At 52.0% G+C, this 25,141-nt stretch overlaps 1 protein-coding gene across 3 annotated transcripts in view; it reads left to right on the top strand.

Annotated features, from left to right (window-relative positions):
- Positions 1–18,127, top strand: part of SSH1 (slingshot protein phosphatase 1) — a 59,255-nt gene extending 41,128 nt beyond the window's left edge. For all 3 annotated transcript variants that reach the window (XM_061169379.1, XM_061169380.1, XM_061169381.1), the window contains 6 exons: positions 152–280; positions 2,734–2,780; positions 4,218–4,364; positions 5,909–6,109; positions 8,184–8,727; positions 12,015–18,127. In XM_061169379.1, the coding sequence (XP_061025362.1) occupies positions 152–280; positions 2,734–2,780; positions 4,218–4,364; positions 5,909–6,109; positions 8,184–8,727; positions 12,015–13,241 (2,295 nt within the window). In that variant the 3' untranslated portion in view covers positions 13,242–18,127. The remainder of the gene's footprint in view (positions 1–151; positions 281–2,733; positions 2,781–4,217; positions 4,365–5,908; positions 6,110–8,183; positions 8,728–12,014) is intronic.
- Positions 18,128–25,141: the final 7,014 nt, after the last annotated feature.

Raw genomic sequence — 25,141 nt, 5'->3', positions numbered from 1 at the left:
GCATATGTGCTTACTCTGAAAAAAGCCCAAAAAACACTTTTTTGAAAACAGTCGTAGTTCATGTTGTGACTTTATTACTTCTTTGGAGAAACTTTTTTTTTTTTTTTTTTTTTTTAACAAACCCCCTTTCTTAATATTTTCCACTCCGCAGATCCGTAATGAATTAGAGAAACAGATGAACTGTAACTTGAAAGAATTCAAGGAATTCATCGACAACGAGATGCTCCTTATCTTGGGACAGATGGACAAGCCCTCCCTCATCTTCGACCATCTTTATCTCGTAAGAGGCACAGCGCACGGCAGGGTCTGGTTTGGGAAATGTAAATCAGACCTTGATTTGTTTGGAGTTTGCAGCAAGTCATAGAGGGGGAGGAACTTGAGTTCCTGGAGCCTCCGTCCTGACTTTTACGGGAACTCCCCTCTTGACCCCTTTCTCTGGCCTGCAGCCTACGGGTTTGCTCGAGAGCCAAATGTTAGCGCCGCAGCTCCCAGCTGAGCTGCGGGGAGTTGTTTGAAAGCTCTCTGGCATAGTCAGCTGGCAACCGTTTTCAGATGCACACCACCCTCCGCCTTCATCGGTCACTAACAGAAACCCCCTCCAGATGGTCTGCAAACTAAAAAAACCCCAGTTACTAAAGGGAACACCCACGCCTAACCCCAGAATTATGCCTCCTCGTCCCGAGACATGAGAAACAGCAGAGGAGACAGACCAAACGCCTGAAAACGCAGCGTCCCTCCCACACCCCCCGCTTGTCCCCAAGCTGCCCCCTGCCCTGCTCCCAGAGCCCGTGGAGGCAGCAGGCCCTGCTGACACGGCTGGCGGGGCCTGCACATCACTCTCTTCACTCCGTCCCTCACTCAGATTTTCTTAAAGCTGTAAGTCTCCATAGAAGGCAGCTGGCAAGTTTTCAAAGTCAGGGGGTTATAGAGGAAGGCACGCTACTAGTTAGTGAGGCAGCACGGTGCGATGGAAACCGGACCCACCCGGCAGGTTCCCACTCCCCAGCCTGACCAGCCAGGTGCCCGGGGGCAAGTCTCTTGGCCTCTCCTTTCCTTCATCCTGTACCTCAGGGGATGAGTATGAGGATTAAGTTAGTACATATTTAAAGCACTGAGTGCAGTTTCCGTAGGCACTCAAAAATGGTACCCATCGTTAGAGCAGAAATCACATCCTTGGGAAAGTTGAGGACGTGTATTTGCTGCCAAAGGCATGAATGACTGTGTTTTCTGCCTGTAGGAAGTAATCAGTAGTTCCCCAAATGTGTATGTCTTGATACATATTTAATGTATTAAATACATATTTAACGTATTTATATATATATTGATCTATATACATAGATCTATAAATGTTTAATGTATATATATTTAAATGTGTATAGATGCGTGGATTTGAAGCCTGAATCTTGAAAGCAGCCCCGGCTCTAATCCTCTCTGGGAAGTTGATTCTTTTCCCTGGTGGACACAGAACCGAAGGCACCTCGGTCCGTCTCTCCACTAGGTGGTGATCACGGCAAGAGGATGCTCACAGGCTTAGCAGAGCTTTTGTTATTTTTTCAGTGTGGTTTGGTGCTTTATGTCACTTTTTCCATGAGAGATACTAAAGGAATTTTTATGTTTGAGCCTCTCCCTCCAATATGAAAATCCAGCTAGTGCCCACATGCTGCCAGCTCCATCGGGGCCCCTGCAGCCCCTGCATCTGGAGCAGTCCACCCTCTTGGGAAAGGAAGTTTATAGGGAGACCAAGAGGGTGATTTTGCTCTTTGTGACTCTGTGTCGATTGCATTTCCTAAGAGCAAAGTGATGTTTTTTTCTTTGTTTTTTCCCTTCCGTATTCTTTGCCTGCTCAGAAATGGAGGGTTTTGTGTTTTTTTAATACCATTTTTAAAGTATGAAGTTAAAACGTGTTACAGAAAGTTAGGAAATATAAGTTGAAGGAAGAAAATTTAAAAGCATTCTCAATTTCACAAATCCAGAGGCAGTCACTGTTAACACTTTGGTATGTTTGTTTTTCTATCTTCTGGGTTTTTTTTTTAATGCATTTATGGCTTCTTAAAAAAGAAAGAGAAAGAAAAGGAAAGAACTGTACTGTTTGATTATATAGTTTTGTATCCTGCTTTAAAATTTTTTTTTTCATTATGTGGTATTTCCCTGTGTCATTAAATATCCTCCAAAAGTATGATTTATTTTAACGGCTCCATCATATGATTTCTTCTTGTCGGACCTTTGGGTGGTTTCTGCTTTTTTGTTATTATAAATAACTGTAAATATCCTTGTACTATATATCTCTGTGAATTCTGGGTGTTTCCTCAGGGTAGCTTTTTGTAAGTGGAATTTCTAGGTCAGAGGGTGGGAACTTTTTTAATATTGCCAAATACTTCCCAGAAAAGGTAAACCAATTCCTGCTCTAGTTAGTGGTATGTGAAAGCGCCCTCTCCCGCGTGGGAGGTCGGAGGTCACTGCCTCTGGTGACAGGACCCTGCTGGAGTCTTAGGAAAGGGAGTGATGAGAGGGGGCAGGGTTTCCTCGACCAGCCCCTTTCCCTGACAATGCCACGAACTCCTGGGGAACCTGCTCTGATATCGGCCTCTTTCTGTCAGCTTTCTTATCGGCCTCTGAGGCCAGGGGCCCATGAGATACCCATCACCGTCAGGGCTAGCGCACACCGTGCATCCCGTAAGCAGCTCTGAGGCTGACGTGCGACACTCACGGGGGTTTGTGTGATCTGTCCCCCAGGGCTCTGAATGGAATGCATCCAATCTGGAGGAACTGCAGGGCTCAGGGTGAGTCTGCTCCCCTTGTCTTCCCTCATCCTTCCAGGCAGCTTAGAAACCCTCAGCTCAGCCGTCCATTCGAAGCTGAGCCCTGGCGCTGCCTGCCTGCCTGGAATTGCCCACCCCAATCTCCAAAGCAGCTGCCGGCCTGATTTGCATAGCTAAACAGATGTGCTTCAAAATGCCACCTCCTGAATAATTCATGGGTTTTAGATTTTACTGGGGTTTAGAAATGTGTGTGTCAGGGAGAATGATTCTAAATCACCCTCAAATGGTATAGGACAGCCTGGATGCTGATGCGGCCACGAGCCTCCCCCCTCCCCCCCAACCCTGCAGAGATGCTGAGAGCACCAGTGTGGACACACCGGTGGGCCAGTCAGCAACCCTGCTCCCCGGACCACTCCTGGTTCTCTCTGTGGTTGTACTTTTGAGCCTGGTGGGAATCTTGCAGCTAAATGCTCAGCGTTGGCCAGAAACACATGCCTGTCTCAATCTGAGAAATACTCGGCAGCAGGGATAAAAAATGCTTAAACCTAGACCTTCAAGAACAGATGTCTGGACATTTTTTAAAAAAACAACGCAGCCACAAAATCACCATCCTGTGGGTCTGACATGATGGCATTCTTGAATTACTGCATTTAAAAGTCAAGACTAAACAAATCTTAAAATATATCTTTAGAACTACTGGTTAAGATGTGTTCTTTCAAGAGAAAGTGATCTTAAAGTGTAGGGTGATGCTGTCTATGCTTTATCTTGCTGGGAATAAATAAATGATTTTAAAGGTTTTTCTTTTTTTTCCAAAGCATTTATAAGTATGCTCTTATGAAATCTATTTGAGGTGTTTTCAAACTCCTGAAATTACATTGGTCTTCCAGGAATGTAAGTATTAAGGTTAGATAACTACAGAACCTGAGTTAGCTGGGTTAGCAGACCCTCCCAACTATTTATTTATTTACAGCCTGCCTTGTTTCAAAAAGGAGTTAAGGCAGTTCCCAAGGACATAAAAAATGGATGGATATATTCAGCTTTTTAACTACTTAAAAGTGGAGACGTTGGTTTGTTTTTTTTTTTTAAAGCCTCTGTATACTCATAATAGTTACGAATTTTGAAACTTTGGAGGAGTTAAAAAATGTATTTAGGTAATATGTGTGATTACTTTCCAGAATTAACGTTGCTTAGCAATGCTTTGGACGGAGCTTTCTTTTTATACGTTTTTTAGGCAGAAATTTGTTTTTTATCATAAATATAATGTATTCTCATCATGTAGAGGGTATTTAGAAGATACCAAAAAAACCCCCCAAAAACCACCGCTATGAAATCCTGCCATAAAAACACAGACCCTTTATAAATGTGTATTTAATTTTTTCTCTGCTCAGTTTGTTGTTACTTTGGTTTTTGTCGATCCACATTCTGATTCTCCAATTTGTTCTTTTTTTCTCATTGCAGTGTTGACTACATTTTAAACGTCACTAGAGAAATAGATAATTTTTTCCCTGGATTATTTGCGTATCATAACATCCGAGTCTATGATGAAGAGACCACAGACCTCCTCGCCCACTGGAACGAGGCGTACCATTTTATAAACAAAGCAAAGTAAGTGGGCGGAGAAGCCAGAGAAGCCAGGCTGGGGAAGAAGCTGACTGGCAGCCGCGGGGTGGGCAGACATTAATGGTGACCCCAGACACAGCTGCCTCCTGGCTTGAGGGGCCTGTGATGTCTGATGGGCCTCTGGTTTTAGAGTGCTGGACCCCAAGCATCGAAAGGGCTGAGTCATTGATCTTCTCCAGGGGTCCCCAAATGAGCTCGTTCTCTTTCACCTGCCATGACATTTGACCCCTGTTTCGTCATTAGCACTGGCTGCAGGCAAGGCCCCTGTACCAAGCGGACACACTTGGGAGCTCTGCCCATGGGGAGTCACAGAGCCAGAGGAGAGAGAAGGGTGGGCGGATCATACGTGACTCAGAGCACCTTTGGGTCTGCTTCCCTGGAGAAATCGACTCAGAAATCTACTCGGGCAGATGCCCTGAGCTGTGGCCCACCTCCACCTGAGTTAGTGTGACTCCTGTTCACGTAGAATGGGACGGACCATCAGAGGTCCCCACTGCCCCGAGCCTGTCACTGCTGTCACGTGTCTTTTGTCCTCACCTTATTCTCCTGTGGAACAACTCTGTCTCACTGAAGTCAGGACCAGAAAGAGACAACTCTTTGAGATGCTATCAAGAGACACCTCCTCTTCTGCTTTGCACCCAGGTCAAAGCTCCATGATGTAGGACCAAATCTTAGTTCCCCTGGGTTCCTGGGGGATAGACTTTGGCAGTCCAAAAAAAGCCACTGAGGTTTGAGGATGAACTTTAAGCCTGGGGTATAAGAAATGAGCCTGCTCCCACCGAGCAGGTGTGCTGCTTCTAATGTAAACAGGCAGGCTGGCCGGCCTGCCTCCTGTACAAATAAACTTTCACAGGTGCAGCCTTCCCCAGCCTGGTGCCCCTCACCTTTGTGAGCAGGCGACAGCTAGAGCAACGGTGTTGCTGGCCTTGCCGTGTCTGTTAAATCAGCCTCGCCTGGGCTGGTACCGTCTCCCTACAAAAAGCCTATCGGCCCATCTGTTTCCTTGGCTTCTTTCTCTGGTGGCCAAGTCAAGTGCTGCGGACTCACGCTGGCTCCTTGACCCTCCTGTCTGCCGAGGCACTCTCTCTGCCAGGGGCCTGGTGGCTTTCAGTTTGCTGACCCTGTTTCTCTACAGTAACCTGCTCCCTGTCTCCATCTGCTCTAGCAGCTGAGCGAGTAGCTTGTGCAAATACCCCTTTCACTGCCCGGTTGCTTCCTGCCCAAGGGGTTCTGGTCTCCCGGCCAATCCCAGCCACCTGGGAAGGCGCCCGATTGGGGAGCTTTCTCCCTGCAAAACTTGGCCAGGGCAGGACAGATTGATCTCGATTTCCCATTGTATGCTAATTGATTTTGCAGTGAAGTTATTTCCTACTGAGGGTGTGTGGACGTCTGCTGCCTGAACATCAGGACCTCGGAGGGTTTGGGCAATGAGATAACTTAAGGGTTTAAAAGAAAGATCCATCGTGCCAAACCTGAGAGAATGCAGTTGTATCAACTTTTGCCCTCTCCCCCCACCCCCGCGGCTGCAGGAGGAACCACTCCAAGTGCCTGGTACATTGCAAAATGGGCGTCAGTCGCTCTGCTTCCACGGTCATAGCCTACGCGATGAAGGAATTTGGCTGGCCCCTGGAGAAAGCCTACAACTACGTGAAGCAAAAACGCAGCATCACACGCCCCAACGCGGGCTTTATGAGGCAGCTGTCTGAGTATGAAGGCATCTTGGACGCCAGGTGGGTGCCTGTCTGCAGAGAAGAATTGGCAGAGCCGAGCTCCAGAAGCCCTGCCGCCCAGCCGGCCGGGGCTGCCGGCCACATCCCAGCCGTGCTCCCGTTTGGCCCAGCGGTGGCTTCCACAGCCAAAATCCTGCCTCTTGGGGTGGGGGGGAGCCGGTTTGAGAAAAACAACGATTGTTTGGGGTTTGATTAGTGGTTTCCAGGAGGGATCTGTGCTTATTGTGTTGGCACGCACATAAAGCTGTTTTGCAGCTGAAGGGAGCAGGGCACGGCTTCTAATCCAAGGCAGGACTCTGTGTGAGTCTCGGGCCAGGGCTGCCCCGTTTCCTGAGCACCTGCTCTGTGTCAAGCCCGTGCCAGGCTTCACCGCAGGGCAGCTCCAGGGACTGCAGAGGCAGACCCGGGCCCACCGCTGACGAGCTGGTAGCTCAGGGCAAGCTCATCAATCTCCCTCCGGCCTCAGTCTCCTTTTCTGAGTTAAGAACTAATCCCCCTGATAGGATTGTTGTAAAATTTCCACGAGCACCGTGCAGCTGCTTCGCTAGACCCGGCTCACGGTCAGTGATGACATAGCTGCTTTGTAGTTCTCTACCCACCACCTCCACCCACCCACCCCACCATGAAAAAGGTCTGCAGAGGACAGGGGATCCCCCATTCATGGGGAGTAAGGAACTGACGCTGGAGGTTAAGGTGTCCCATGTCACACAGCCAGTGGGCGGCCCAGGGATCGGGGGGGCATGCCCGGGTCTGTCAGCCTCTGGGGCTCCCGTGCAAGGTGATCCTGCCCCCATGGAAGGGTCCCCCATTGACCCCAGGTGGATCGCTGCTGGACTTAGGGACTCACTCTCCCCCTGTTCCTTTTCTGTTCAGTCTGTCCAAGGCCTCCCTGGGTTGTTTCTGCCCGGTGTTGTGAGGAGGCCACAGGCTAAGTCTTGGCCACGTTTGGGGAAGCAACTGGCGGGTCTGGAGAACAGCTCCGGACATCTCTGGACTCCTTCACTGTCAACCAGAGAGCGGCTGGACAGATGCTCAGGCAGGGCCGAGGGGGACGGGGAGGAGGAGGAAGGGGCACATCCTGCTCTCGCCTCCCGTAGCCCTTCAGTCATTTGCTGCCATCAGGGGTTTGCAGGCTAACCAGGGGTTGCCAGGCCAGGTTCACAGCAGCACAGCACTGACCTTGAATTATAGCCCCGTCTGAGGGCCCTCTTGGCCTTGCCCGGAACGTGCACACAGAGCAGACGGCCATGAATGACCTTGATGCTCCCTCGCATTGAAGAACAACAGCAAATCCTTAGTTTGCATGTCCTTTTATGTTTACTTCTTTCTCCTCTTAACCGTCACAACCCTGGGATATTGGTGATCCTCTGAGGTTAATGGAGGTGACTCATTTACCTGATTTCACTCTGAGCCTCTTTCTTCTTTTTTTTTTTTAACCCTTAACGTTTAAAAAATGTGTTATAAAAGTAATAACACAGCATTAGAAGACTTATTTTAAAAACTGACCTGTAATCTCTCTGACCTACACAAATATTTCCAATTTTCTGGCATCTCCCCAGCTTTATTCAGGTGCATTATGTGTTTACCTGGTCACGTTAGTGTGTATAAGTCTTTATCGACTCTCTACTTTGATCCGCGTTATTACCCTACGACATAAGTAGGAGAGGATTGGGTTTCTTATTTGACAGATGGGGAAACAGAGACGGAACATCCGTGGCGTGACCAGGTTCACCAGGAGAGCTGGGACACTAGGACCATGATAGGATTTCAGGTCCAGACCCCCTTCCCATGTCTGCGACATCCTCATCACATGACAGAGTTGTTTACGTGATCCCACATGGATCATACATGTGGGATGCCATACGTACGGGAGCCATGATGACTTAGGGTCCTAAGGCTATTCCCGTCATTCTCAAATTTCTTGGGGATAAATGAACCAAGAGAGACTTTACCCAGGTGAGCCCCTGGTGTCCACCCAAGCCTTGGACTGCCCCTTGCTGGCTCCCCACACCCTTCCTCCCAGGACCCTTGGGCACTGGCGTCTGCTGACCTTCCTCTGCCTTCCTTCCCCCAGCAAACAACGGCACAACAAGCTGTGGCGCCAGCAGCCTGTGGATGACCCGGCGGGGCCTGGGGACTTCCTGCCGGAGACCCTGGACGGCACCCCGGAAGCCCAGCCGCCCTGCCTGGACGCCGCCGCCCAGCCTGCGTTCCCGGGCAGTGGGGCCCCGGGGGTACCCGCTCTCCCCTGCTGTCTCCGGCGACTCTCAGACCCCCTGTTGCACTGCCCCAGAGACGAGACGGGCGGCTGGGTCCACTTGGAGGATCTGGAGAGGGATGCTCTGCTGGAAGAAGCCGCTCAGCCGGCAGAGGCATCCAAGCCGGCCGCACACCCCCCAGAAGGTCCTGGACTCTGTGAGAAGGAAGTGAGGAAGAAACTAGAGTTTGGGAGCCCTCAAGCCCGGGGTGGCTCCTCGCCGCAGGTGGAGGAGATGGAAAGGGAGGAGGCCCCGGGAGCAGGGAAGTGGGGGCAGCCCGTAACCCAGATCGATAACCTGCTCAACTGGGAAAACCTAAATAATAACAACAGCAAGAGGAGCTGCCCGGACGACTTCGAGGTAGGCCTGGGGCCGCGAGGGGGTGTCGGCACGCACGCCATTTCTGCCCCAGGGGCAGCCCCCCCAACAGCTGCCTCTGCCAGCTCAGTGGGTGGCTTTCCACCTGGTTCTGCAGGCTGATGGGGATGGTAGACGACGGAGGACCCGGGACCCCTGGGGACTGGTGATCATCCCCCTTGCCCTCTTCACCCTGGTGCCTCATTCACGTCTGAGGCAGAGTTTCAAAGTCTTTTTCCGTTTTTCTTATGTAAAACATAAAACATATAACTTACGGGAATTTCCTGGCGGTCCAGTGGTTAGGACTCCACGCTTCCACTGCAGGGGGCCCAGGTTCAATCCCTGGTCGGGGAATTAAGATCCCGCATGCCACAAGGCATGGCCAAAAAAAAAAAAAACCCACAAAACATATAACTTATCACCCAGCTTCAGCCTTTAGCAGTGTATGGCTTTTCTTCCTTTCATCTCACCCCCATCCACTTTCCCATACCCTGGATTATCCTGAAACAAATCAAATCCCAGATCTGCCGTTTCCATCCCAAATGCTTCCATTCATAACCTAACCATAACACCGTTTCCACCTTGAAAAAGCCGACATCAAGTATCTAGTCTCGCAACTCAGACTCTAATGCTTAATTAACTCCAGCAGCCCCTCGTAGCTCTCATACTTGGTGGGTTATTTGCAACAGAGCTCTTGCCTCAACCTGGCACTTGCTCAGAATATCAAGAATTCCTCCAGCCTGTTTCCTCCTCCAAGTGGCCCACGCGTGGAGGCTGGTTTTGTGGAGGGACGTCCTCTGTTGCCTGGTCTTGGGTTCTGCCCTCGCTCTGCTGCTGGCTCGCCCTGGCCCGGGGGCAGGAAGCTTCATTTCCCGTGGCCTGACCACCCACCTCCCGGGCCAGCTGTGATTCTCTAGTGAGAGCACTGGGGAGGCAGACAGAGGCATCCCCTTGTACAGAGAGTTTGCCATCATCACGTTATAATGCAAACAAAACTGGGAAGTTAAATCTCCCGTACTCCAAATCAGGAACCAGATTCCAAACTGAACAGTAATTACTCTCGAATTTCCCTCACCGCTCACCTTCCCTTTAAAGAGCAAATGCCCATAAAGACAGATAATATAAAACCTCTCTGTCCGGGACAGTGGTGCCTCGGTTGGTCCGAAATGACGTAGCTGTGAGTCATAGAATGAGGGCCACGAGAGAAGCTTGGATAAGAAGATAAACGAAGGACCCAGCCTTCCTTTTCTGGCCAGAGTGTGGATGGGTGACATTATCTAGGGAATAGGACCTAGAGACAAGCATCCATTCACTTGTTCAAATTGTGTTTATTAACTCCGGGGCCAGGTTGGTGAGGGGGTACAGCTGTAAGGTAGCTCAACACACGTGGTCTTACAGGGAGATGGGAGGTAAACATGTAAGGATGTAACAAAGAAAACATACAGGTGGTGCTCGGTGTGGTGACATAGGTAAGGTGGGAGGGGAGGGGATGAGACGGAGCTGGCCGCCCAGAGAGCCAGGAGGAGAATCTTCTGGCCCCCAGGCCCCTGAGGGTGGAAAGCTTGGCCTGGTTGAGGGGCAGTGGCTGAGGCGCAGTTGGACAGGTGGCCGGGCACGTGGGGCCTCGGGGCATGATGGCAGGGCCCTGCTCGTTTCCTCCCAGGGTGCTGGGAAGCACGGGAGGGCGTGAGGTGGTTGTTGACAAGGCCCCTCTGGCAGTGGTCTGCAGGCAGACTGATGGGGTGAGATGGAAGCCAAGCATCTGAGATGGGGGTGGCTCAGAGGATGGGACAGGGACCGAAATGCACAGCTTAGCAGGCATCCAGAGACAGGGCCCTTGGAGGGCAGGGACTGTCTTGCTCGTAGCCCCTGGTCCAATGCAAGGCCTGGCACAGGACAGGCGCGCTCCCTAAGTAGGAGCTGGATGAATGAATTCCCTCCTCCCTTGTCTCCCCATGAGCTCTGAAAGGTGCTCTCAAATCTCCCACCGTGGTAGATTTCACCACGGTTTAGAACGTTAGATTCTAAAGGTTTTAGAAGAAACAAACATATAGACAATTTGGTCAAAGCTTCAGGAAAATGTCTGTGTTCGGGCCTCACCACAGGGGTGACCAAGCCCCACTGGTCGACCTGGAAACCAGCCCCAGGAATCCTGACCAGGATAGGGTCCCGCAGGAGACCCAGCCCCCTACCTGCCCCACCAGGCGCTCTCCACACGCCCCCTTGCAAGCCTCCAGGAATCGGGGATGGGTTTCCCCTTGACTCCTCCAGGACTGGACCAGACCCTGACTTCTTAGCTTGGGGGGACCTCGGGCTGCCACACAGGATGGTATGAGTCCCTGACACGACAGAGGGGCAGGGAGAAACCTTTTGCCAAGAAGGCTTGGTTTTCAACCACCTCAGGAATCTCACAGCGAAACAACTCGTGAGGGAAGAGAGTCACCCTCTTGCCTCCACTTCTGCGGTTCTTGGCTGGGTCTTGGCCCAGAAGAGCAGCCCTGGTGCCTGTCGATGGGCGCGTGAGGGACTGAGGGCTTGCCCTGCCCATCAGGAGGAGGGCGGGATGGAGAGGCCCACGTTGAGTTCACGGAGACCCCCAGTGACCAGAGGCGGGGTGTTTCTTGGAAAGTGGTGCAAACGTGCCTTCCACTGGTGTATGAAACCCACCTGTGCCTGGCTTCCTCATCGGGGCTGTGGGCACCTGTGTTTGGGGCTGTATTAGAGTCTTTCCCAAACCGTTTCTGCCCTTTGCCACCTCTCTGTGAAGAGCACAGTTAGATGGTGGTTCCTTGGAGCCACGCTCTGTTGTGCCAGACAGGAAGGGCTCTGTCTTCAGGCTGCAGACTCCAGACCCTTTCTGAAAGGGAGACACAGTTACTGTGCCAGAAATGTTATTTCACTAATTCTCACGAGGCCGTGAGGGGGAAGGGTGAGGCGAAGTCACTCTGGTTTCCAGGCAACACCAGAGCGCTGGAAAGGGTCATTTGGTGCAAGTGGCGGAGGCGGAGTTGAGAAGGGAGGCCCTTGGAGGCCCTGCTCCTGACCGTGTGGCCGAAGGTTTGCCCAGGATGTGGGCTCGTAGCTTCCGGGAAGTTCGATTCAGTGTCTCTAACTCATCCCTAACCTGCATTAGTCACGGTCATATGGCTTCTGAGAGGGCTCTGTCCCAGCCCCAGCTGAAGTGAGAGCACTGCCAGCCCAGTGCCTGCCTCAGCCCCTCCTCCTGCCCTCCTTGTATTTTTCGGGCTTCGGCTTGTGTCGCGCCCTCACGATGTTCTTGTCCCTTTCAGCATGATGCGATCTTTGGGATCCTTAACAAAGTGAAGCCTTCCTACAAGTCCTGCGCCGACTGCATGTACCCTGCAGCCAGCAGGATTCCAGAGGCCTTCGGGGAGCGATGCAAGAACCCCAGTGCTCCCGCCATCTGCACCCAGCCCACCTTTCTGCCCCACCTCACGTCTTCCCCCATGGCCCATGTGGCCAGCAGGTCCCGAGCTTCGGAGAAACTGTCCTCTGGCCCAACCGAAACTCCCCCATTCCTACCACCAGCAGGCTCAAGGAGGCCAGACATCAGTGGCCCTGGGGCCGGGGCTGCCCCAGAGCTACCAGCCAGCCTTTTGGAACCTTCCAGAGAGACTCACAAAGTCCTACCAAAGTCCCTCCTTTTGAAGAACTCTCACTGTGATAAGAACGCTCCCAACCTGGAAGTAGCGAAGGACGACTCGCCACCCAAGAAAGATCCGAAGCCAGCCAAGGACCTGCGGCTCCTGTTCAGTAAAGAAGCCGAGAAACCGACAGCCAACAGCTACTTGATGCAGCACCAGGAATCCATCATCCAGCTGCAGAAGGCGGGCTTGGTCCGCAAGCACACCAAAGAACTAGAAAGGCTGAAGGGCACGCCGGCCGACCCGGCGGCCCCCTGCAAGGACGGCCCCGCCAGCAGGCTGGAGGCCAGCATCCCCGAGGAGAACCAGGACCCGGCTCTGCCTGGCCAAGCCCAGGGTGACGAGAAGCCCGAGGCTGGCCCCCCTCCGTCAGAAGGAGCCCCACTGAAGAGCCCCCCGCTCTTCCTCTGCCGCCCAGACCACACCAGTCACTTCTCAAAAGACTTCCTGAAGACCATCTGCTACACCCCGACCTCATCCTCCATGAGCTCCAACCTGACCCGGAGCTCGAGCAGCGACAGCATCCACAGCGTCCGCGGGAAGCCCGGGCTGGTGAAGCAGCGCACGCAGGAGATCGAGACCCGGCTCCGGCTGGCGGGCCTCACGGTCTCGTCCCCGCTCAAGCGCTCTCACTCCCTCGCCAAGCTCGGGAGCCTCAACCTCTCGACGGAGGACCTGTCCAGTGAGGCCGACGTGTCCACTGTGGCTGACTCCCAGGATGCCAGGTTGAGCGAGTCTTCCTTCTTGCATGAGCCCCCAGTGGCCCCCAGGAACCCAGCTGCAACCTCTAAACCATCAGGGAAATCTGCCCCGGAAAACTTGAAAAGCCCTTCGTGGATGAGCAAAAGCTGACCCGCCTTTGGCTGCGTTTGGACTTCTGTGATCCCTCCTTTCGTTTCACTGTGGATTTTGGTCCACCCCTTCTGTCTTGATTTCCTTTAAACAATTGGCGTTATCCTTACTTTTCCTCCCCTCTTGCGGCAAAGGGGAGAAGAAGAAACAACAATACCTAACATGCAGCACAAGGAGAAAGGGGAGCATTGGTTTCGTGGCCTGGGAGAACCAGCAGCTGTTGACCAGTAGACTCTGACCCCAAATCAGGTGTTTCAGGTGCTGCTCGTGTGTTAAGAAGAGCATTTATACAGCGATGCACACGCATCAAAAATCCTCCGGCACAGGGCTTCCCTGGTGGTGCAGTGGTTAAGAATCCACCTGCCAATGCAGGGGACACGGGTTCAAGCCCTGGCCCGGGAAGATCCCACAGGCCGCGGAGCAACTAAGCCCGTGCGCCACAACTACTGAGCCTGCGCTCTAGAGCTCACGCTCTGCAACAAGAGAAGCCACGACAATGAGAAGCCTGCGCACCGCAGTGAAGAGCAGCCCCTGCTCGCCACAACTAGAGAAGGCCCGTGCGCAGCAATGAAGACCCAACACAGCCAAAAAACAAAAAATCCTCCGGCACAACCTGCAAAAGAATAGCTGTGGCATTGGCATCGCCACCACGGCACGTGTCCTAGCTCATTCAGGCCCTTCTGGGAAAACTCGTGGATGGCAGTAGAAGTCCTACCTCTGATCCTGCTCTGCTTTTTATTTTTAAACTCCAATAATGACCAAGGCTCATTCCAGGGAAAAATGCTGTGTCAGAAAAGATTTTTCCGAAAGAGAACTTTTTGTTGTGTGGTTGTCAGGACCCCAAAAAGTATTAAGACTTTTAAGGTGCCTGCACCAAACACTGCTAGTTAAAGTGACACGAAGGCACGAATGCTGTTGTCAGACCAACTCCAGGGTGAGTGGAGGTCCTCTGAGCAGTTGACTTGCCTGTCCTGGCGTGTTGTCACAGCTGAGTGACGTGTGTCTGGCCGGCCCTGGGGTGAGGTGGGGGGAAATGTATGTGGGGTCCTCAGTTGTTGCTAAAGGTCAGTCTTCAGTTGTCCCCCATCTGGGGAGAAGGACCCACAGAGTATCATTGAGTCTTATCTGCTGCGGAACCCAATGCGGTCGTGTTGTGGTTCGAAGGCACTCAAGTGTCTGGCGGGGCCGGGGATTCTGAGATGTGCGTCGCCCCGTCAGGAGCCCCAGCACTCAGGTTCATTAGGTCACATGTACTCATGTTTGGGGAGGAAAAGGAGATTTCAGCAGTGAGGAATGCTCAGTCACTCTCAAGGAACAACTTAGCAGCAGCTTCTCTGAGAAGTGGGACTGGTGGACGCCTTCGCAGATGTTTACAGTCGCCCCTTCCTGCGGTGAGAACGCGGCTTCCTGTGTCTCTGCGGCTCTTCCCGGTGGGCAGGACAGCACGTGGTCCTGAGTGGCTCTGGGAGTAGTCCCTCTAAGGATCTTGAGTGGAGGGACTCCTCTGATGTTGGCCAGCAAGACAGGATGTTAAAATATTCTGGAGAGAGAGAAGAGGTCGGTTAAGTTTAATTCAGGGGTCAGCAAACCATGGTGTACAGCCCCAGGAGCTAAGATTGTTTTTTACAGTTTTAAGGGATTATCAAAAAATTAACAAATAGGCGACAGAGATCATGTAGCCTGCAAAGCCTAAGTTAGCTACCTTGCGATCAGGCTCTTTATAGAAAACCTTTGCCGAGCCTTGGCCAGTGAAACTAGAAATCCTTCAAGGGCCAGCCAAATTCCAAACGTGGGTAAATGAGTCGTCATCTTACGTTGGTCAGAACTAGGCCCCCAAGAGTAGCCCAGGCAGGGTCTTCAGGAAGAAGGCTAGTCCGTATTTCAACTAGTGGGTAGAGTTTTTGCAAAAACCCTCTCTCCGGAAACTTTTTCTCCCTGGCCTTATTTTTTTTTATTAAAGTATACGTTATTTTACCTTATCGGAATTTGTTTTCCCACCACTGTCAATTGAAATCAGCTTAAAAGGTGATTATCCACTTATTCCGGAAAACCCAGTTGGGTTTCCTCCTCTCTCTCAGCCAACAAGAGCACAGTCTCAAAAAAATGTATCAGGTTCAGTGTTTTGCCAAATTAAATTTCATGTGATGGATCAACTTTTGTGTCAAAATAATCCTTTAGATTTGATGATGCCAGGCTTATGTTGGTTTTTTAACCATGGCTGGGTATGATATATTTTTGAAGACCTTAATTTTGAAAGCCATAATTTTTCTTATCCAGTTAAAGGGTGGGAGGAGGATTACGAATACTAGTGGGTCTTTGGCTTTTGGCAAAGTTCTCCATTCGTTGTCAGGAGCTAGTCTATCAGTAGCTAAACAGACCAGGGCCCAGGTGCCCATCATCAGAGCAAAATGAAGCATTCTTGATAGATGACACTGTAGCCTGGAGAAGAGGGTGAAGGATTTTCTCTGAGACCCAGATCAGTGGCACATAAACATATGGCAGATTGCTATTTTAAATGTTATACTAACAAGACAAGAGCATTCTACCAGGCTTGGAGACACCTTGGCAAAGACAGATTCATACTGGTCTCTGAAAAGAAAGCTTACACCATAAGCTGTCCCACATCTTGACCAATGCTTCATCTGTCAGCTTAGCAGATGGGGGAAATTCCGAATGTAGGCGGCAGTGGTTTATGCTGTGAAAGTCATTGATTTTGGTGACCGCCATCTTCGTGGAATGCCTTTGTCGAACTAGGCGAGAACAAAAACTTTCTAAATCAGCTCAGTACCCTGTGAATTCAGCTGCATTTCCTCTTCCACCTCACCTTTCCCTCACTTGCACTCTCATTCACATGGCATGCCAAAATTAGGGTGAACTCCTCTAGGTCTTCCTCTTGCATTGATACAGGGAGGTCTTCTCATCAAGTTTTGTTGAGTCGAAGAGGAGAAGTCACAGAGAGAGGGGAAACCGTGCTGCCCTCTGATCGGGACTTGACCTTGCCGATTTCCATGTCTTTGTCTTGTAGCTACTTCAGGGCCTTGGAGCAATGTGCATCATTCCATGAACTTCTTGAGAACAAGGTTCTTGCCCCCGGTCTTCCCTGCCTCCTTGGTCTCAGTGCAGGCACCAGTGCCAACCTCTCGGCTGCCAGACAGCTCTCTGCTGGGTGGAGGCACCCGGTCCATCAGGCGAGCAGGTTACTCTCTCCAGCTCCCTTCCGCTCCATCCCATCCTCTCCAGCTAAAAAGCATTCCAGCCCTTTCTAAAGCCTTTTCCCTCCTGGATAAGCCGAGGATGCCTGGGATGGAGCCAAAGAGGCCATAGAATTAACATCGTCAGGACAACCCTGTACGTCGGCACTGTGTGCACAGGTGCCATCCCAGGAGGCTGATGGATCCCCTGCTCCCCTGGGGCCCCTGCTCCCTAGTGAGAGGAAATGCTGTCATTTAGTCGAGAGCATGTGAGTAACCTCACCCAAGGTGTTCGAAGAGCGACTTGCTGTCTGTTGGCTGTAAACGCTTGGTGCCAGAACACATTTCCCACAGCCCTGCTGTGGCTCGCCACCCGGCAGGGCTTCCCCGTACCCACGCGGCCGGCAGAGTGACGGCCGCCCCTTCACCTCCGGCAGGGGAGCCAGGCGGGCAGGCAATTTGTGACATCGGGACAGCGTGGTGCAGGGTCACCGGCTACTGTCCCACCCCCAGCGTCTCCCCAACGCGGCATGCCAAATGAAGGTACTTATGGACCCCCGTGCTCAGCTACTTGGTCTTTTTATTGTCTGCTCTGCAGTTGAATACGTATGAGAGTGTATGAGTTCACTCTGCACAAATATATATATTTGAATATATCTATCTATCTATCACTTGAATCAGAGCATCACGTGCATCCCTCCTCCCTCACGTACACGCACACTGTGTCACCCGAGCTAGAAGCAGGTCACCTTGAACGGTCTGGAGCGACGCCGTGCGGTGCTGCCCTTGGTGGGTGTGGACGTGACCACCTCGTTTTTGTCTTGCAGTGGGTGCTGCAGCCCCGGCCTGTGTCGGTCTCTTAGCAGGAGTCTTAGAACCAGACCCCCGGTCCTCTGCTGTCCTTTCTGTCGGCCGCGCTGCTCAAGGAGATGGCCGCTCCCTCCCTCCCTCCTTCCTGACACTGTAATTATTGTTTTACAATCGAGTGCCTTAATAATAGTTTACAAATACTGTGTATTTATGGGCAACCGTTAAGCTCTCGCCTTCTGTGATTGGATACTTTGCCTCGTCAGTGGTGGTTGGCATTTTAGGGCTGGAGCTTGCCTGCCCCGTACTTGTGCTGGTCTGTTGTGCAGCTTCTCGCACCTGCCCGCAGCCAGGCCAGGAGCGTTGCTAGAAACGGCGCTGGCGGTTTCTGCTGGCAAGGCAGGCACGGTTTCAGCCATGGCCCGGTCCGTAGTAAGTGAGGAAAGGACGGGATTGGTTTGCTGGCCAGCCGGGGGGTGGCGCAGTCCAGGGTCCCCCTGGACCGCAGCCCAGCCCCTCCCCTGTTCCCCCCATCACGCAACTGTACTCCTGTTCAGTAGAGATTTTATTACCACCTAGGCCCCCCTGTTTTCCTCTCTGCTGGTGTCCTGAGCTCTTTGCAACAAAATGCAGGTACAGACCGCCATCAGGAGCTCCACAAGATGGGCTGCCCTTTGGTTTTCAGAAGCCGCCAGTGGGTTCCAGTGTGTTGCGTTATGATATCAATGATTTTTTTTTATTATATTGTTTTTCTTCTTGGTTTTTTTTATATTATATATTTAAAAGGCAGTATCTTTTGTACTGTGAATTTGCAGTAGAAGATGCATAATGCACTTTTTTTTTTTTTTTTACTTCTGTTGGTGTGTACTGTATATAGTCTGTGTGCTTCTTGTGATGAAAATAAACTTTTTCTTTATAAATGCCTGATGAGCTCCAAACTTGTGTCAAAAAGCAACAGCCTCTTCAGCCCTTGCCAGGAGACTTGGTGGCAGCTTCGTCATCATGATGGCTGGTCTTGACTGAGCACCTGCCACATGCTGGGCCCCATGCTGAACACCTGGACAGGTGACACCAAAGAAAGAACCAGGGGAAGAAGGTCAGCTCCTGCAAGAATCATCCTTTTTCCTCCTGATCTTGCCAGTAAGGAAGAGCAGGCCCAGTTGTGGGTGGTCACTCGTATACCAAAAAAACCTGTCCCGTCCCTCCACCCCACCACCCAGGGTGGGACTTGGACTTGGGGTGGCATCTCTCCCTGCACAAGCTCTAAAGCTAGAGGTGTGCTCAACAGAACCACCTTAGCTGCTCACACGGGAGAGAGGACAGTGGGAGCTCATTGTGGCTAACAGCCAAGGCAGGAACCCCAGGGAATCCCAGCCGCTGGACACAGCAAAGGCTCGTCTCGTGCTCAGGTGACAGTCCACTGCAGGTCAGAGCTTTTGGTGTCTCTCCTCCCTTGGTGTCTGAGCCAAGTCAGGCTGCTTCCAACAGAAAACCCTGCCTTCGTGGAGTTCTGTGCATCTAGCCGTGCAGCAGGGCAAACAGCATGGGACTCACATTCCCTCTTCACCGCCTTTGGGTGCCATACATTACATTCCAACGAGCAAGTCACATGGGTGAGCACTGACCATCTGCCACTAGTGCCTTGATGTGACCGTGAAATTCCAGCGCCTGTGGATCCAGAAAAGACTTTGTTTAGTTCACCTAGACTTACTCTGCCCCTCACCTGGACTCACAGGAGACTAGTAGATAAACCAGAATGCAAGTTTTTCACTTTACAAAAAGAATTAAAACCGTCAGGCAGACCAGATTACTCTCATCTGCCGATTACCACATTGAGCCCTTCTAGGAAAATCTACACGTGAAGCCAAAGTATGGTTAGGAATTGCTTATTCAGTAGGAAATCAAAGCAAAAGGTGAGTGGCGTGACTGTACTCGTTGGTGCCACCAAGCTGTAATGCAGCCCTCTCTGTAAGAGGTTTTTGGAACTGAACCACTGAGGGTCATGGTTCAGGACGCTCATCCTAGGAAAGGCTGGAGACACCTAACAAATTCTCTTCGGGCTGCAAACGTGAAACAGAGGCTGAGGATGGGGCCCAGCACTCTGTATGATTCCCATGGATTCCCTGGGAATTCTGATGCCAGGTTTAGAAACCATTGAAATAAGAACATGATGCAATTGAGTAGGCTTTCCCTTTGCTAGTTACAATCACATTCCACACATGCTTTCTGGAGACAACACCCACCCACTTCGCCCTTGCAGAATGTGGGTGTTCCCAGATCATCAGATACTCTTTCACTCAAGTCCTCGGAGAACCTTCCTATAACTGACTGCTTTGATCCTGATTTCGTCCTAGTAGCAATCCTGAGGTTGAACGTGATCCCAGGTCTCGCCAGCAGGGGGCGTGGTTGTGCAGGGGAGGAGCTGCATGCTGGGGGTGGGGTGGGGGAGGCCCCTCTTGGCAAGATGCTTGGAAGAGGTTCCAGAAAGCAGACCATGGAGGACAACGTGGCATTTCAAAAGGATTCACTTCATGGTAGGAAAGCCCTTTCCAAAGATGTCCAGCCGCGGTGCACAAAGTGAGCTCTGCCCAGAAAACACCACCCACCCACCCCTGCGCCCTCAACGAGGGAGCAGAACCACACTTCTGAGCCTTCCGCGTATCCAGCACTTTAAAGAATCCTGTTGAATCCTCCGAAGGCCCTGTTGACGTTACCCTCAGTTTACAGTTGAAGAATCAGGCCTGCAGAGCGTAAGTCATTTGTCCAAGGTTACATCTAAAAAGTGGTGAAGCCAGGAGGTACTGCTCCTTCCCCACCTGAAACCCTCTGGGAGCTGCCCCCCACCCCAGAAGTAGAAAGCAGCAAGCTGAAGCTGCATCTGATCTCCCTGTAGGTGCCAGCAAGAAAACATACGAGTCAGAAATGAAGCCTCCAGCCCTTGGGAAATCTGACCCACTTCGTGCTCCGAAGGCTATCTGGGCGGCACAAGGTGTGTTTCCCTCCCCTAAATTGGATTCATCGTATTTTGCCTTTATAGGGAAGCTGCTCATGCACCCTGAAGTATACTTGCAAAGGGTCCCGTTTCAGCCCCAAATTCCTTTTTTTGTAAACTGTTTCAGCAAGTAAAGTGTCAGCATTTGCGTGAGCAGAAACCCTAGCACAGAAAAGGATGCACGGGAATCTGACACTAAGAGACAAATTCTCCCACAAGCGGTGGGAGGTGCCGAGCTCCCTCTGGTTTTGAAATTGGATGTCACAACGGGTGAAGGACAATGCTACCTACCTCAAGGGGGCAATAATTTGAGAATTAGCTGATAATGTATGCAAACCTCTCCTGCCTGGCACACCACTTGCTAAGTCAGTGGCAGCTCTTACTGTTGGTACTGGCAGGAGGGATGGAGGGGTGGGAGGGGAAAAGGAAGTAAACTGCACTGAGCATCTACTACTCGTAGGTGTTTCATGTGTGTTGCTGAGTTGATCCTCACAGCAGATGTGACTGTTTTACAAACGAAGAGGTGGAAGCTCAGAGAGGTTAGGTCACCTGGATAAGGGCCACACATCCAGGAAGGGACAGAAGCTTGGGGTGCCTGACTCCAAACTCATACACTTTCTACCCCACCATCTTCTCTCCAAAGAAGACAGCCCTTAATGTACTTAGTGCGTAGTAAGCACTCAGTAAATATCGGATGAGAGTAAATGAACGAAATATGCTGTGAAAATGGGTCCCAAGTTTCATTCACCAAGGCTGGGAAAGCTTGGGGACACCCATGACCGCCTAAGCCACGTTCTCCCAGGACAGGGACATGAATCAGACACCTCTGGGGCCCCAGCACACTGGACTTGGCACACTGGACTGAGCCCTAGGTCAACACCAGGCATTTACTATGCAGGAATCAAAGAATCCTGAGTTTTTAGAGACCAGAAGAATCTGAAAGGTCATCCAGACCAGGCCCCTTTGTAACATCCATCCATTCCGTCATCCTCTCCCATTCATGTGCTCCTGCCATTTGCCAGATGCCCGAGACAAAGAGGAGCCCGTCTGTTTCACCCCTGGCAGTCCTGATGGAAAGCCCATCTGTAAAAGCTAGGAAGGAAATACACCACCTGCCAACAGCAATGGGATTAGATGGGGAGGATTCGAGGTTGAGGTTTTTCGCTTTTATCTATTCCAAAATCTCTGCAACAGGATTACGTTACTTTCATACTTAAAAAGGAAAATGTAAAGATTTAATAAAAGGATGCTTTGGCATTGAGCTAAAATTTGCCCTCCAAGCTCCCAGGCTCATGGTTCTAGGGAATTCAGCACAGCATTTTGCGGGGAGGGTCTCTTCTCCACTCCGATGGGGTAACATGGGCCCCCTGGAACAGAAATGGCGCTCAGATCACTGAGGCTCAGGGGTGCCAGGCAGGGGCTCACTGTCCTGGTGTGTGAGCTTCTCCAGGCCCCTGTGCCCACCCCCTGAGCACTTGGGGCCTGGCTTCCTGGGCAGCTGCACAGGACTCTGAACTTACAGGGGCCCTGTGATTGGTCGATGCTCTGCTGTCACTGTCTTTAATTCTTTAATGAGGGCCAGGCCTTCTCATTTCCCACTGGGCCCTGCAAATTATGTCGCCGGTCCTGGCAGCGTCACCACGCTGATCAAGGGCTTTGGAGAAAGACAGCCCAGGGTCTTGCTCCCTAACTCACCCACTCTGTGACCCAGAGCGCTGGCTTAACCTCTCTGTGCCCCCTTTTCCGCATTTGAAAAACAGGAATGACCTCATAGTGCTGCTATAAAGATTAGCGCTGTGTCATCAGCACACAGTGAAGACCCGTGAATGTAGATATTATTTGCTAGATGGAGTACTGAGCACAGGTCCCGGCACAAAGCACTCCCTCCGTGAGTAGTTGCTATAATCGTGGGAAAGACAGTGATCCGTTGCCCACAGACCAGCCCTGTTGACGGCAGCTCCTCTTCCCACGCTGCTTCCTTAGCATCCTCTGAAGGGCAGAGGGAAACCGACACGAGCTCACTGGAGGAGGGACTCAGCTGGGCTGTGCACATGCGTCCTCCTCCTCCTCCCCTGCCACTGACCCCTCGGAGGATGCCAGCTCTGCCTGTCTCCTGATACAAACACCATTTGTCCCCGACCTGGACCCAAATGGTTCTCTGCAACAGGCCTTTGGGGAGGGGAACGGTGTGGGCGGCCTGTGAGTGTGGGCTTGTCCCTGTTGCAATCCAGAGGTACATCCTGTTCTGGCGTTGCCATGGCACAGCCAAACATCTGCCACAACAGACGGCTGAGGCTGGCGGCTGGCAGCGGGGCTGCGGACGGGTGAGGGCCCAGACATCGCCCCACCCCCCCCGCCTCTCACACGTATGCACAGACTCGCATCCACACGCAGGCACACACACTCGCACACACGCAAGTTGGCCTTCCAGGACAGACAGATTTCCCATAGAGAAGAGTTCCCAATTCTTGGTTTTCTTCCTGGAGGTCCTGGAGAACAGCCCTGGCAGGACCGGGCCGTCCCGAATTCTTATCCTGGTCCAGCCCACAGCCAGGCTCCCAGAGCTGCCCCAGGCCCTGGCCTGCTCCCCAGATGGAATTTGCTTTCCTGGTTGTTATTGTCATTTTTCCTGATTCGGAAGTCAAACGCAGTCATTGTAACACAGTCACATGATGTGGAGGAGTGACAATAGCTGCCCTCGTGGTGGTAGGAGCGCGTACCTCTCACTAAAGACACAGGCAGAAAGTGCGGGGAGCAGCATCTGACCCACAGTACGCGCTGTACACACGTCTGTTAAATAAAACAATTGTTCACATGATCTGATTCCATCTGGCCATGCAGGTATCAGAAACACATTTTCTAGAGGAGGAAGCTGAGGCTGAGAGGTGCCATCCCCTGCCTAAGGTCCCATAATGAGTGCCCAATGGGATCTGAGCCCAGGTTATACCAACACTAGAGCTCTAAGCCCAGAATCTTCCACCCTCCCAAACCCCTACCCTCTGCTATTTCCTGAACATCTTGGGGGGGGTCCCTTCCTCCCATCTAATCACAGGGCCCCAGCCCTGACCTCATTCCTGCTGGAGGTCCCAGTGGTCCAGCCGAGGTCACAGACCTGGCCCTAGACTCCCTGCAGCCACTCCCTGTCTGAGGCCTTTGGGGTTTCTTTTCACGGGTTTGCCCTGTGTTCTTAGGCTCCCAGGGTCTCAGCGCTCTCTGCCTGTCCCCAACCAGGGCCTAGACCTCGATGGTGTCACACCCCTTCCCTCCCTGCCCACTTTCTCTGCCCTGCCGTGAGGGCTCAGTTGGGACCATAATGTGAGTAATAACAGGTGACATTTCTTGAGCCACACTAGACAAGGTGGACTTTGTTATCACCATTTTTCAGATGAAGCCACTCAGAAGGTAAATGACTTTGGGGCTAGGTTGCCCAGCCAGAAGGCAGACAGAATTCCAGAGCCAACTCCAGGGAGCCATCCCTGGCAGCACCTCCTCCCACCCCAATTCTGGAAGAGGTGGCTCTTCTGTCCGAGTACCGCATGGGCATGCTCAAGACCATGAACCCCCTGAGGGCAGTGGCTGGGGCAGGTTTATTGTCATCCACCCTGCGCCTGTACCTGACAGAGTAGATGCTCAATAAATATTTGTTGAATGAATAAACAAATGAATGAATGGTGGAGCTGATCTCTTTTCCCCCTCTCAGGCCAGGAGAAGTTTGGGAGAATCAAGCCTGAGTTTGAATCATTCCTCTGCCACTTACTGGCTGTGTGATCTTGGACCAGTTACCTAACCACTCTGAGGTTTCCCACTGTGGGGAGGGCTGGAGATGACCTACGATGACTGCACATAGTAGGTGCTCAGTAAACAGCACTGTAGAGAAACAATTGAGGCCTGAAGTCAGGCTGCAAGGATTCAACTCTCGGCTTCGAAATGGACTATCTATGTGACCTCAAACAAATCACTTTCCTTCTCTGGGCTTCATTTTCCAGATACACCCCTTGGGGATGATAACAGCACCCGTAGCTCAGTGGTGGTGAATAAAGGGACATGGTGAGTTCCCTATAGTAAGTGAAGTAGCGGACAGCTTGTGTGATGGAGAATGAGCTCTTTGGGGGCAGGGATGGCTCCTACTTTCCCACCTGCCCCTCGGGCCCCGCTCAGTGCCAGGCATGCAGTAGGTGCTCAGATGCCTGAAGGAACTGAATCTTGTTTCAGTTCTTTGTGCTGCAGCCCCAGAGAGCCAGCACCGGCTCCTGAGTGCTCTCCCCTCCAGGCCGACTCTCCTGTGTTTTTCCATCCCATTTCCGATGAGGTGGAGACAGAGCACCAGCCCTGCCCCTGCCTCTGGGCTGAGCCTGGTGGAGGTGGGGTGGCAGCTGCTCCTCCAGGGCACACCTCCCAGTGGAGGCTGGCAAGGAGGGAGGAGGGAGGGGGAGAGGAAGTCCCTCCAGAGTTAGCCCTGCTTTCCCAGGGGCCCAAGGTCCTCAGACAGGAGAGTGAGGCTTCGAGCCCAGCACCCCTACTCCTGGCTGTGTGACTGTGGGCATGTCACCTCACCTCTCTGAGCCTCCTTTCCTGTATGATGGGGCCGTTGCTGACACTGGCAGCCCCCTAGGGTTGTTGGGAAGCAGGTGAAGTGTGGAGCATACCATCGGCACTCCATAAATGCACCAGGCATCTCTGTCTCTCAGTTTTTACAGCTCCTGTCTTGCACAGATGGGGAAACTGAGGCCCACAGAGGGCCAGTGTCTTGTCCAACGTCGCAGAGCCTATATCTTGCTGATTCCAACTTTGGCCTTAGCCATTCTCCCTGCGCAAACCCAAATAACCAGCAGGGCTGGGCCTCTGGGTAGACCAGGCAGGGGTCTCTTGGGTTCAGGGGGTGGGGGGAGTGGAGGAGAGCACAACAGTAA

Source organism: Eubalaena glacialis, chromosome 15 (assembly GCF_028564815.1).
Source record: "Eubalaena glacialis isolate mEubGla1 chromosome 15, mEubGla1.1.hap2.+ XY, whole genome shotgun sequence".
Classification (NCBI taxonomy): Eukaryota; Metazoa; Chordata; class Mammalia; order Artiodactyla; family Balaenidae; genus Eubalaena; species Eubalaena glacialis.
The sequence above is the reverse complement of the archived record's forward strand: the minus strand, read 5'-3'. Positions and strand labels throughout refer to the sequence as shown.